Genomic DNA, 14,082 nt, shown 5'->3' with positions numbered 1-14,082 from the left:
TTTGGCCAAGCCAGTAGAAGACTAAACACAGCAGAAAAGAAGATTAGTGAATTTGAAGACAGGTCAACAGAAAATATCTAAACCGAAATTCATAGAAAAGTATGTCTGGAAAAGATAATATGTGAGGCATTCTCAAAAAGATTAAATACACATGTAATTAATATCCCGGAAAGAGGGAGAGGGGGAATGGGACAGAAGAAATAGTTCAAGACACAATGGCCGAGAATTTTCAAACCTAATGAACAACAACATCAACTGATAGATTCAAGAAGACAAGTGAACCCCCTGTCAGGGAAAATACAAAGCAAAACATTCCTCAGAATATCACAAACTCCTGAAAATCAAAGATAAAGTGAAATTTTGTAAAGCAACTGGAGAAGAAAGACATATTAAGGAGAAACACTAATACTAATGGTTAGCAATAAAACAGGAACTATGGAAGGCATAACAGAGTGGATTGAGATCCTTAAAGTGCTCAAAGAAAAACACTGCCAACCTCAAATTCTCTTTTCAGGGCTTCCCTGGTGGCTCAGTGGTTGAGAGTCTGCCTGCCGATGCAGGGGACACGGGTTCATGCCCCGGTCCAGGAAGATCCCACATGCCGCAGAGCGGCTGGGCCCGTGAGCCATGGCCGCTGAGCCTGCACGTCCGGAGCCTGTGCTCCACAACAGGAGAGGCCACAACAGTGAGAGGCCCGCGTACTGCAAAAAAAAAAAAAAAAAAATTCAGCAAAAGCAACTTTCAGAAATGAAAGCAAAATGAGGATTTTCTTTTCAGACAAACAAAATCTGAGAAAAATTGTCTCTATTTACTCAACAGTAACTGCAAAAGGAAGTTCTTCAGGCAGAAAGAATGACAAAATAAAGGGAACATTAGTGGGTAAATATAAAATAATACTGATTTTTAAGATGAAATAATAGTAGTGTCTTGTGGCATTTACAGCATGTGGATAAATGAAATATGTGCAGATGATAGCCCAAAAGGAAGGACTTAGTGATTCATACAATTGTAAGATACTCTCATTATTCAGGAAGTGGTAAAAGTAATGTCTTAAGGTTGTATAAAAAGTCAGGGATGCGGGGCTTCCCTGGTGGTGCAGTGGTTAAGAATCCACCTACCAATGCAGGGGACATGGGTTTGAGCCCTGGTCTGGGAAGATCCCGCATGCCACAGAGCAACTAAGCCCACGCACCACAACTACTGAGCCTGTGTGCCACAACTACTGAAGCCCGTGCACCTGCAGCCTGTGCTCTGCAGCGAGAAGCTGCCACAATGGGAAGCCTGCGCACTGCAACCAGGATTAGCCCCCGCTCGCCGCAACGAGAGAAAGCCCACGTGCAGCAACGAAGACCCAACACAGCCAAAAATAAAATAAATCAAAAAAAAAAAAAAGTCAGGGATGCATATTGAGATCTCTAGGGTGGCCACCAAAAGTAAAATTAAAAGAATGAATAAATTCCACCCAAGCTGTAAGGGAGAGAAAATAGACTTGAATTTACCCTCACTCCAGAAACTAGAAAAGTTAGCACAAAGGTGTAGGAGGGTGACCATCTTCAGACATGGGACAACAGGCAGCACAGGATTGTGATGCCTGAAAGGAAAGAAAGGAGGTGAGCATTATGAAACTGTCTGAGGGTAGTTTCCATGCTGCAGTGCAGAAAGAAGCACAAACAGCCCAGCAGTCTTAGTAGAGCTTGGCATTTGGGGAGGTGGAGGTGACTGGCATTTGTGTAGCAGAGTATCAGGGAGGAGGAAGCTAAAGAGATTTTCTTAGGGGTGCCCTCAAATCTCTGGCTGAGTGCTGATTGTGCATATGTGAAGCTCAGCTCTAGAGTCCAAGGAAAGACCCACTGGAAAGCACAGTAGGCCAGACAATTTCCAGGGCTCAGAAGGGATGGGGAGTAGCTTAGTTGGCATTCCCACCACCCTGAGTGGAAAGTCCTCATAACATGCGGGACATTGGGCAGAGCTCACACTCAGTTTGTTATAACAGACCTAGGAAACTAGTGCAGATTACAGCAAAATCAAACTAAGAGTTATTCCCCAAATCCATAAATATATGGAATATATATAAATATATGGAATATATTCCATAAATATATGGAAATTAAACAGCATACTTTGAAACAGCCATGGGTCAAAGGAGAAATCACAAAGAAACATAAAAAATATTTTGAATTGAATGAAATGAAAATACATGTCAGAACTTGTGGGGTGCAGCAAAGCAGCACTTAGAGGGAAATGCCTGTATTAGAAAAGAACAATATTTAAATCAATGATCATGTGTACACCTTGAGCAAATAGAAAAAGAACAAATTAAACTCAAAATAAGCAGAAAGTAGTAAATTATAAAGTTGAGTAAATATAAAGAAGACAAATAGAAAACAATCAATATAACTCTTAGTATATTAATACAATTGGTAAGCCTCTAGCTAGACACAAATTATCAGTATCAGAAATGAAGGAGAAGACGTTGCTACAAATCCAACAGACATTGCAAGGATAATAAGAAATAATGTGAAGAACTTTATGGCAGTAAATATGGTAACTAGATGAAGCTAATTTCTTGACAGATGCAAATGACTAAAACCTAGATAAGAGTAGATAACCTGACTAGCACTATATCTGTTTTTTATAATTGAATATTTGCAGTTTAAAACTTGAAGCTCCACGGGCTTCCCTGGTGGCGCAGTGGTTAAGAATCTGCCTGCCAATACAGGGGACATGGGTTCGAGCCCTGGTCTGGGAAGATCCCACATGCCGCGGAGCAACTAGGCCCATGAGCCACAACTACGGAGCCTGCGCCTCTGGAGCTTGTGCTCCGCAACAAGAGAGGCCGCAACAGTGAGAGGCCTGCACACCGCGATGAAGAGTGGCCCCTGCTCCCCGCAACTAGAGAAAGCCCTCGCACGGCAACGAAGACCCAACACAGCCAAAAATAAATAAATTAATTAATTAAAAAAAAAAAAAAAACCTGAAGCTCCAGCCTAGATGGCCTCAAAAGAAAATTCTATCAAACATTTAAGGAAGAAATAATACCAATTTTACATGATTTCTTCTAGAAAAAAGAAAGAGAAGGGAACATTTCCAATTTTGTTTTACTAGTCTTGGTGTTACCCTGATAACAAAACCAGCTAAAAACAGTTCAGTTAAAGAGAACTACAGGATAGTATCCCTCATGAACATAGACTTCAAGTTCTTAAGAAAATATTAGCAAATCAAATCTTGCAACATACAAAAAGGATAATACCTCATTACCAAGTGAGTTTTGTCTTAAGTATACAAGCTTCTTAATATTTGAAAACCAATAAATGTTTGTCACCATTTTAATGACATGATAAGCAAAATCATTTGATGATGTTCATAGTTGTGGGAAAAGCATTTTACAAAATTGAATATCCATTCCTGCTAAAAACTCAGCAAACTAAGAATAGAAGAAAATTGCCTCAACCTAATGAAGGGCATCTATAAAAACCCTACAGTTAACATTGTAATTCATGGTGGAAGATAATGCTTTCTAAGATCACTTCTGTTCAACTGTTATCACTTCTTTTCGACTTTGTACTGGGAGTCTTTGCTATAGCAAAAAGGCGAGGAAAAAAAAAGGCATACGGATTGAAGAGGAAATAATTAACTGTCTTTATTCAAGGATGACATTATCATCTATGCCAAAAATCCTAAGAATCTACCAGAAGGAAGAAAAAAAAACCCTCTAGAGCTAATTAGTGAGTTTAGCAAGGACACAAGATAAAAGATTAATCTATGTAAATCCGTTGTATTTTTATATACTAGCAATGAACAATTGGAAATTGTAATTTACCAAAAAAGAAATAAATTTTTAAAAATATGTGCAAGACCTGTACACTGAAAACTACAAAACATTGCTGAAATTAAAGGCATACATACATACATACTTACATAAGTGAAGGAATTGGAAGGCTCAATAATCTTAAAATGTTAATTCTCTGTAAACCAAGCTAAAGATTCAGTATAATCCCAGCCAAAATTTCAGACTGACAAAATGATGAAGGACCTAGACCAGACAAACAATTTTGAAAAAGAACAAAATATGATCTCTTCCACAACCTGATTTCAAGGATTACTATTGTCCTACAGTAATGAAGACAATACAGTATCAGCATACAGATCAATGGCACAGAATAGAGTCCAGAAAGAAACTACCACTTACATGGTCAACTGATTTTTGTTAATAGCGCTATGATAATTCAATGAAGAAATGATAGTCTTTTCAATATATGTTCCTGAAACAATTGAATATTCATATGCAAAAAAATGAACATTATCTTTTTCCCCACTCTATATGCAAAAATTAGCTAAAAATAGATCATAGATCTAAATGTAAGAGCTAAGGCTAAAAAAATTCTAAAAAGACGCATAAGGGAAAAACTCCTTGTGACTTTGGATTAGAGAAAGTCTTCTTAGATAAGACATAAAGAGCATAAGGCTTAATGAAAATTTTGGTTAATTAGATTTCCTCTGCAAAAGACACCATTAAGAAAATGAAAAGGTGAGCTACAGACTGGAAGAAAACATTTGCAGAACATATATCCTAAAAGGGAAGCCGCTCATTTATTGGTAGTAGCAGTGCAAAATGGTACAACTACTTTGGAAGACAGTCTGGCAATTTCTTACAAAGCTAAATATAGTGTTACCATACAATCCAGTGATTGTGCTCCTTGACATTTACCCAAGTGAATTGATAATTTGTGTCCATACAGAAACAAACACATGAATGTTTATCATAGCTTTATTCATAATTGCCAGAACTTGTATGCAACCAAGATGTCCTTCAATAGGTGCATGGATAAACAAAGTGCGGTACATCCATAAAATGGAATATCATTCAGCAATAAGAAGAAATAAGCTATAAAGCCATGAAAAGAGATGGAGTAACCTTAAATGCTTATTGCTAAGTGAAAGAAGCCTGTCTGAAAAGGCTACACATTGTATGATTCCAACTATATGACATTCTGGAAAAAGCAAAAGCTATAGAGATAGTATCAAAAAAGTCAGTAGTTGACAGTTTGGGGAGTATAACGGAGGGATGACTAGGTGGGTCACAGGACATTTTTAGGGCAGTGAAACTATTCTGTATGATACTTTTAAAGTGTATGAGTGACATTATGCATCTGTCAAAACCATTGGAACTGTACAACATAAAAGTCAAAATCCATGGAAATGTGAACTATAGGCTTTAGTTAATAAGGGTGTATCAATATTGGCTCATTAATTATAACATTTATCACATTAATACAAGATACGAATAAGGGAAACCTGGGGTAGGGGAGCAGATATATGGGAATTCTCTGTATTTTCTGCTGAGTTTTTCTATAAATCTAAAGCCTTATTGGCTAAAGTCCATAGTTTATGTTAGGGTTCACTCTTTGTGTTGTACATTTGATGGGTTTTGATGCATGTATAATAACATGTAATGTCTTTTTTCTGGTTTTGGTATTAGAGTAATGCTGGCCTTTATAGATTGAGTTAGGAAGTGTTTCCTTTGCCTTCTAGAAGAGACTGTAAAGAAATGATATAATTTCTTCTTTAAATGTTTGGTAGAATTTACCAGTGAACCCATCTGGACCTGGTGCTTTCTGTTTTGGAAGTTTATTAATTATTGATGTAATGTCTTTAACAGATATAGGGCTACTCAGATTATCTGTATCTCCTTTTATGAGTTTTGGTGGATTGTGTTTTTCAAGGAATTGGTCCATTTCATCTAGGTTATCAAATTTATGTGCATGGAATTGTTCATACCATTCCTTTATTATCCAGGACATCAGTAGTGATGGCCTCTTTCATTTCTGATATTAGTAAATTCATGTCTTATCCCTTTTTTCTTAGTTAACCTGGTAAGAAGTTTATCAATTTTATTGATCTTTTCAAAGAACCTGCTTTTGGTTCTTTGATTTCATGTTTTCAGTTTCATTCATTTCTGCTCTAAATTTTATTATTTTATTTAATTTGGATTTAATTTAATCTTCTATCTTGAGTTTCCTAAGCTGAAAGTTTAGATTATTGATTTTAGATCTTTCTTCTTTTCTAAATATGCATTCAGTGCTATAAATTTCCCTTTAAATACTGCATTCACTGCATCCCACAAAATTTCGTAAGTTGTATTTTCATTTTCATTTAGTTCAGATATTTTCAAAATTTCTCTTGAGATTTCTTCTTTGACTCATGTCTTATTTAGAAGTGTGTTGATTTGTCTCCAACAAATGTAGCTGGGATTTTTATTATACTGTTTATAATCTTTATTCTTATAAACTTGTTAAGGTGTGTTTTATAGCCCATACTGTGGTTAATCTCGGTGAATGTTCCATGTGAGCTTAAGAAGAATGTGCACCCTACTGTTGTTGGATGAAGTTGATTGATGGTGCTGTTCAGTTTAACTCTGTCCTTACTGATTTTTCTGCCTGCTGGATCTGTCAGTTGCTGATAGAGGAGTGTTGAGGTCTCCAACTACAATAGTGGATTAATCTGTCTCTCTTTGAAGTTCTATGAAATTTTTCTTCCCATATTTATATGCTCTGTTGTTAGGATCATTTACATTATAGATTGTTATGTCTTCTTTATTATGTGATGTTTCTCTTTGTTCCTGATAATTTTCCTTGCTCTGAAGACTGCTCTGTGTGAAATTAATATAGCTACTCCAGCTTTATTTTGATTAATGTTAGCATGGTATGTCTTCCTCATTATCTTTACTTTTAATCTACCTGTGTCTTTATTTTTAAAGTGGGTTTTTTGTAGACAACATGTACTTGTGTCTTATTTTCTTATTGTTTGGTCTTCTGTTCATTTTCTGCCATCTCTGTTTTAATTGAGCATTTTATATGACTTCATTTTTTTCTCCTCTTTTAACTTATATCAGTTATATTTATTTTTTTTTAAAGATTTTAGTGGTTTCCCCTTGACTTTGCAGTGCACATTTACAGCTAATCTAAGTCCACTTTCAAATAACACTATATTATTTCACTGTAGTATAACAATACAGTAGTTACTTGAAGTAACTACCTCATAACAGAGTATTTCCAATCTCTCCGTTAGAGCAGGCTGTCAGTCATTTCATTTATCCATAAGCTGTAATCATCAAATACACTGTTGCTGTTATTTTTGAAGAGTTAATATACTAGATTAATTAAGAATTTTAAAAAAGATTTTATTACTTTCATTTATTTTTTCTCTAATGCTCTTTTCTTTATGAAGATCTGAGTTTTGAACCTATATTCCTCTCTCTGAAGAACCTCTTCTAACATTGTTTTCAAGGCAGGTCTACTAGCAACAAATTCCCTCAATTTTTGTTTGTCTGACAAAAAGTCTTTATTTCTCTTTTGGAGGATAATTTGACTGTATAGATACAATTCTAGGTTGGTAAGTTTTCTTCTTTCTACACTTCTTTCCTATCTGAATGCCTTTTATTTATTTATTTATATTTTTCTTTGAAACTTTCTGCATTGGTTCTTTTTTATTTATTTTAATTGAAGTATAGTTGATTTACAATTTTGTGTTAATTTCTGCTGTATAGCAAAGAGACTCAGTTGTACATATACATTCTTTTTTATATTATTCGTTTTTTTCTTGACTAATTGTCCTGGCTAGAAGATTCAGTACAAATGTTCAACAGAATGATGAGAGCAGACATCCCTATCTTGTTCATAATCTTAGGGGAAAAGCATGTGTTAAATATAATACTATTCACTACTAAATATAATAGTAGCTGTGGGTTTATACTTTCTGTTCTAAATTCTGATTTTTTTTGCATGTGATTCCATATCAGTACCTACAGAGAACCTTCGTTCTCTGTAAAAGTGGCATAATATTCCATTGCATGAATATAACAAAAATTTTTTAGTCAAACTTCTGATTGATATTTAGGTGACTTTTTCACTTACAAGTCATGCTGTAATATGCAGTCTTGCTACATGTTATTTTGCATATGTATGTATATCTCTAGGATAAATCTTAAAAGAATCGTTGTAATTTTGGTAGATATAGTCGAACTGCTCACTAGTGTGTTCCCACCAGAAAAGAATGTGCGAGAATGCCTGTCTTCTGCCATATTCTCACCAACATGGTATGTTACCAGAATTTTATCCTTGCCAATCTCATTAAAAAAAAAAAAAAGTATTTCAGTGTAGTTTTAGTTTGTACTTCTCTTATCATGAAGGAGGTTGTATATCTTTTCATACGTTTAAGAAGTATTTGAATTTCCTTTTTTGTGAATTTTTCATATTCTTTGCCCATTTTTCTTAATGTGTTGCTGATTTTTTTCTTACTGGTTCATAGAAATCCTCCCTCTCTCTGAGCTCTCTCTCTCTCTCTCTCTCTCTATGTGTGTGTGTGTGTGTGTGTGTGTGTGTGTGTGTGTGTGTGTGTGTGTAGGGAAATTAACCTTTGGTCTGCAATATGATTTGTAAGTATTTTGACCTTGCTGGTTTTTGACAAGCAGAAATTTTAAATGTTCAATTTTAAATGTTCAATGCCATTTATTGGGCTTGTTTTTGTTTGTTTAAATTATAGCTTCCGGATTTGGCATCATAGTTATGTCTTTCCCACTCAATGATTATAAAAACATTCTTTTATATTTTCTCTGAATACTATTAAAGCCAAGCTTTTTAAAAAGCCCTTTCTCCTTTTAAAAAGTATAAGATTCCCATTTTTAGTTTTTTGACATCTGTGTGGGTCTCCTAATTCTACAGGTATCTCTAAGAGTGGCTCAGCTCCCTGAATGCCTTGAGACATATTTTATCTAATCTAAGAATTTGAACTTTTTTTGGTTAACTAGATGACAAGTTCTTTACTCATTAGAGAATTCAGTTCTAATTTAGTTACACTTATTTCATCCATTTTTTTCAACAGAACAGATCTCATCCTTTTTTTTTTCATCCTTTTTTATATCATGTATGCAGAAGCAAAATAAAAATTGAATTCTCCATTCTCTCTGTCTCATTTCTACTTTCTGCTCAAATTCTTATTTTTTGGCTACTTGTGAACTTCTCTTTATCTTTTTTGTTCAAAAGTCTCTAGAATAAAAGAAGAGGATGTCTCTTGACCACAGTCAATCTTATCTCCTATTTACTTAGCTTTTTCAAGAAATACTTAATGAGCAACTACAATATACTTGGCCATGTTCTAAGAAGACAGAAACAAAATTTATGATATTTTTGTTTTTAAGGGAGAAAGATAAGGTTACTACACATAATCGCAATACCATTATCATTACGAGGTATTTGTCACTTATAGTGCATAACTTTTGTTAAAATTTTTTGTTTGTTTGCAAGCATAGATGGACTGTGCTTGGGTAAAATACCCAGAAGTTTTGAAAGAACTTTTCTTCTCTGCAGTTCATTTTTCTAAAGTGCTGTGGTGAAGGATTCTCAGAACTGAACATACAAGAGGGCTTAGGCTATATTTGTATCAACTCCAAGTCTACAAAGCCAGTCATGGCATGTTCTTCCAAGCACTTGTGGCAGGTGACACATATTTTTATTGAGTTATGCTAGCTTTCTAATAATGCTTTTTCTTAAAGGAAGCAAGACCCATTTATTCAGATAGCATGTGATTCATATCTGTTTCTCTGGTCCGTTTTCAGTATTTCCTTTGTCTTTTTTGTTTGTTTGTTTGGTTAGTTAAATTCAACTTGGTACTTGCCTCTTGAGAGCTACTAAAGAAATTCTGACTTTAAAGTGAATAAAGGTCTCAACTTCTTTCACATTATCCTGGAACTTAAAAAGTTACATATTAACAAATATGGACCTGTATTTGCTTTCTTGGAAAAACTAAAATTGATCTTGATTGAACTCAACTATATCTCAGAAATTAATTTTTTGTATTAATATAATTATAGCTGCAGTTTCACTTAAAAACTTTCTCTTCCTCTGAGAATTTATGTATTGTGTAGTGAGATTTTTTTTCCTACCATAAAACCAGCCTGTACCAGGTTTTTGATGTGCAAAAACCTTCAGGTATATTTGTTTTTATAGCATAATTCTGCCCTCCACTTGACTTCCTCTTTCTCTCTTGCCATCAGTCTTTCCACATTCCCTCCTGTCCTCTCCGAATTTGGGAGCAATAAGGTAAGTGAACATAGAAAGGAGGGGAAGTGTATTAGAGTTTTCAAGTCAATGATCGTTTCTGTTCCTTTACTTTTCCCAAAGACTTGAATTTAATCAAAGTCTACCAATATGTAAAGTAACATAGGATATTGTAGAAACTATATTGGCTTAGTACCTGAAAATTTTAAGCCAGTCATTATCTGTTCCGTGGAGAAACAGGTGATCTTTATAGCTCTTTGAGCAAACAGGTGGAGGTTGAAAGAGTGGGTGGTATTCTTGAACCGTAAGAGTATAACTTAACACATCTAGACTGGAAGAGCCATGTTAAGAAGCAACAACTCAACTAGCAGTCAATGAGAGCATATATCACACATTTAAATGAGTGAGAGTAATGCATAATGTTTTAGATTAAATAATTAACTGCAAGATGTTGATAGAGTAGCTGGCTGTATAGTGATAAAAGTCGAATAAGCTTTAGTATGTAAGAGCTCAAGCCTTGATGTTGGACTACCTGACTTAGCCACTTGCTCGTAGTGTGAACTCAAGCAATCACTGTATCTCATTTTGCATCATCAGTGTCTGTGTCTATAAGGTGAAGATGATAATAACACACCTACCTTTGCTGAGTACCCACACACAATCTCATAATGTGCTGAGAATATAGTTCCTGGCACAAAACAAAAGCCCTCAATAAATGTTAAAGTTCTTTTCTTCCTTTTTTTTAAGATTTCTTATGCTACCATAAGAGTATTAAAAGTACTTGCAAGGTTAACAATGCTACATTAGGTTTATTAACAACGAATATTTGTATTAAAACAATTAGCAATTCTAGCTTGTTTTATAAGAGTTAAGTAATTGTGTACATTACTTTTTTTCCCAATGGTGATAATCATTCCGTGATACATGTTGAATGTCTTCATCATCCTGTCTTTATTAGGCTTGTATTACACTTTAAGAAAATTATAAATTTACCTATTCTCACTCTTTGTGGCATTCTCTAGTCTTCTTAATTTTTTTTCTTATCTAAATCTAATAGAAACTCATTCCTCTGTTTAAATTATATTTGGTCTTTTGACATTTTTCTTTGTTTTATAACAGTTATAATTTCTTCTGTATCAGTTTATTTCATATGACTTAAAATTTCTTCTTCAGATGTGTTTCTTTAAAATGTTGCTAATGTATAGCCCCTCTCTTCTACTTAAACTTATTTCAATCTTGTGAATTACCTGGAAAAATACATTTAAATGTAAAAATGCATTTTTAAAATTAGAAAGTATATCATTTAGAAGATGACATACAAAAACCAAGATTGTTAGACAGCTCATTAACAATTTTACATTGATACATGTGAAATGATATTTTTGTTTAAATAAAATATAATTTTAAAATAAAAAAATTAGAAGATGTGTTAGAACTCTGAAGGATCTACTCCGTATGGTAGAAATAACATCTAAAGTATTATAGGGGTAAGTTAAAGTTTGATACTGTTGCCGCTTGAAATTTGGATTTTTCGTCACTTACAGAATTGAATCTTAAGATGTTAAGTGTGAGATTTGTCATCTTGCATGTTTTCATTTATAAGCTAAATCTTTATAGTTATGCTCTACCTGTCTTCAAAATCGGACAGCAACCATTTATCAGAAAAACAACACTTAAAAGATAGAGACTGCTTAGTGTTCATTCTAAGTTTGAATTTAAAACTCTGCTTTACTCCCACTATTAAAGGATAGTTAGGACTACGTATTTCCTGTGACAGTATGATTCATGGTTTATTTTCTGTGGAAAAGGTTGTGAGATTAAGAAAAACAGATCAGCTTAAGATATGGAGACATAAGGGGATCTTTCCCCTAATGAGATCATATGGTCCTTCAAGGCTCAGTTCAAGACTTGCCTTTCCTGAATTGCCTTTTTCTGCTGAATTTTCAAAATTGGAAAATGGTAGCTTTAGCCTTATCATTTGGGGTTCTCAAAATGATTTTCATTATTTTTTAATGACAATCCATATAACGATTACATTCCTATTTTTTATTTTTATTATGCTTAATCATTTAATAAAGCATAAACGGTATCATTTAGAGTTTGAGTCTAGACTAGAAAGTCATTAGGAAATTCTGTCAGGTAGGAAATGTAATACATTTTTAAAATTATCATTGGCCTATTCAGTTTTTTCATGGTTTAGTTATAAAAATGAGTTTTCCATTACTTTTAGGGTAGGAATAGAGGCCAAGATTTATTATATTGCATGATAACATTTACTTTGAAATCTATATATTACCTCTCATTGAAAGATTTGGTTGCAATGAATCAAACTTTCAAGTAATATCTTTTAAAACTTTCTTTATAAAAAGGAAACAAATCAAGAAGAAAACCGCGGTCTGGAGCAAAACAGTGTGTGTTATTATTTTAATGTACTGTTGTCTTTTCAGGCTCACGAGAGGCTAGAAGATTCAAAACTAGAAGCTGTCAGTGATAATAACTTGGAATTAGTCAACGAAATTCTTGAAGATATCACTCCTCTAATAAATGTGGATGAAAATGTGGCAGAACTGGTTGGTATACTCAAAGAGCCTCACTTCCAGGTAAACTTTCCCTATTGCTCTTCTTTCCAAGTCCCCTATATTCCCAAAATATTCTCCTTTAGTAGTTAAGTTTCAGTTTAAGATGATGTTTTTTTAAAGATTATTTAGGGCCATATTTTGCAAATTCCAGCTTAGATATTTTAATATCCCATTCTGCTGGGACTACATAAACAGACACACATACTATACAGATGTATAGGGTCTGTCACAGAAATACATCAGAATGGATTTTTCTTTGTGTAATTAAAAAAAACCAACAACAACAGCCCTGCTTCACCATCACACCACATGCTGGGGACGTTTTTCTCCCTGTGATAGTGCATTTTTCTTCCTCACTACCACTGTTTCCCAGCCCTCCTTGTGACCAGCTGTATACATTTTCAGTATTGCTTCTAAGACTGGGGTGCAGTTGATGACCTTGGAACAAAAGAGAGCTGTATGATGATAGAAACTATGACATAGCATACTTTCCATAGGTAAAAAAAAAAAAAAATAAATGCAATTTAAGCATTTGTCTATGTAGGTGAAGAGTTAATCAGTTTACCAAAGAAGAATCAGTTTCAGAAGAAAAGGAGGTCGAGGAGACTTCTTATAAACCTGTAATTAAGACAGTGTGGTATTGGGGCAGTATTAGAAAAATAGAAACCCCAGAAATACATCCACAGACAAATGGCAACTTGATTTATGACCGAGATAGTACATTTTAGTGGAGAAAGAATGGACTGTTCAATAAATGGTCCTGGGATAAAGTGTCACCTGCTTGCCATTTCAAATCTTAGCATTAAAAATCAAATGGCAAAACCCCTTTGCTTTTTCTCAGAGACTTTCTGTGACTCTCTTAACAATGTTACTGCAAAAATTATGTACATTTATAGTGAGATGGTTCCTACGTAAATCTGTATCTTAGGTACAAAAAATACAAACACATGTCAAAGACAGCTTTGTGAAGAGGCCAGTTAGTTGAGGCCTTATAAGGCATACTAAGTTATTTGGACTTTATCCTGAGGACATTGGGAAGCTTTGGCTCAGGATTGCGGGGGTGGGTGGGTGGTGGTGGTTATTAAACAGGGAGAGGTCAGATTGTGGAGCCAGATGGTTTTGTACCAAGGCAAGAAGTTGTGACAGCAGTACAGATAGTGGGAAATGTGAGGATTTTCAAGTTCTAAGCAGCAAAATCAATAGGGCTTAGTGAGTGGTTACATGTGACAGCTGCAGAAGAGAAATGTGGGAAGTTGATAAGGACAGGATTTCTGACAGACAATTGATGGCATCCACTCTAGGAGAACTGTTTTGGACATGTTAATGTTAAGGTAACTGGCCATATTAAGTTTGCAATACCTTAGAAGCATCTGGTAGAGCTTTTCAAGCATGCTGTATTTTTTATATAAGTATATAAAATTTAATGCATGAATTTATATGAAGTTTAA

At 34.4% G+C, this 14,082-nt stretch overlaps 1 protein-coding gene across 5 annotated transcripts in view; it reads left to right on the top strand.

Annotated features, from left to right (window-relative positions):
• PALS2 (protein associated with LIN7 2, MAGUK p55 family member) overlaps positions 1 to 14,082 on the top strand; it is a 102,863-nt gene that overhangs the window by 56,175 nt on the left and 32,606 nt on the right. For all 5 annotated transcript variants that reach the window (XM_060304526.1, XM_030857366.2, XM_060304523.1 and 2 more), the window contains one exon: positions 12,503 to 12,655. Coding sequence is in view for 4 of the 5 variants with exons in the window: in XM_030857366.2 (XP_030713226.1) it covers positions 12,503 to 12,655 (153 nt within the window). In the remaining variant the exon portion in view is untranslated. The remainder of the gene's footprint in view (positions 1 to 12,502; positions 12,656 to 14,082) is intronic.

Source organism: Globicephala melas, chromosome 9 (assembly GCF_963455315.2).
Source record: "Globicephala melas chromosome 9, mGloMel1.2, whole genome shotgun sequence".
Lineage (NCBI taxonomy): Eukaryota > Metazoa > Chordata > Mammalia > Artiodactyla > Delphinidae > Globicephala > Globicephala melas.
The sequence above is the reverse complement of the archived record's forward strand: the minus strand, read 5'-3'. Positions and strand labels throughout refer to the sequence as shown.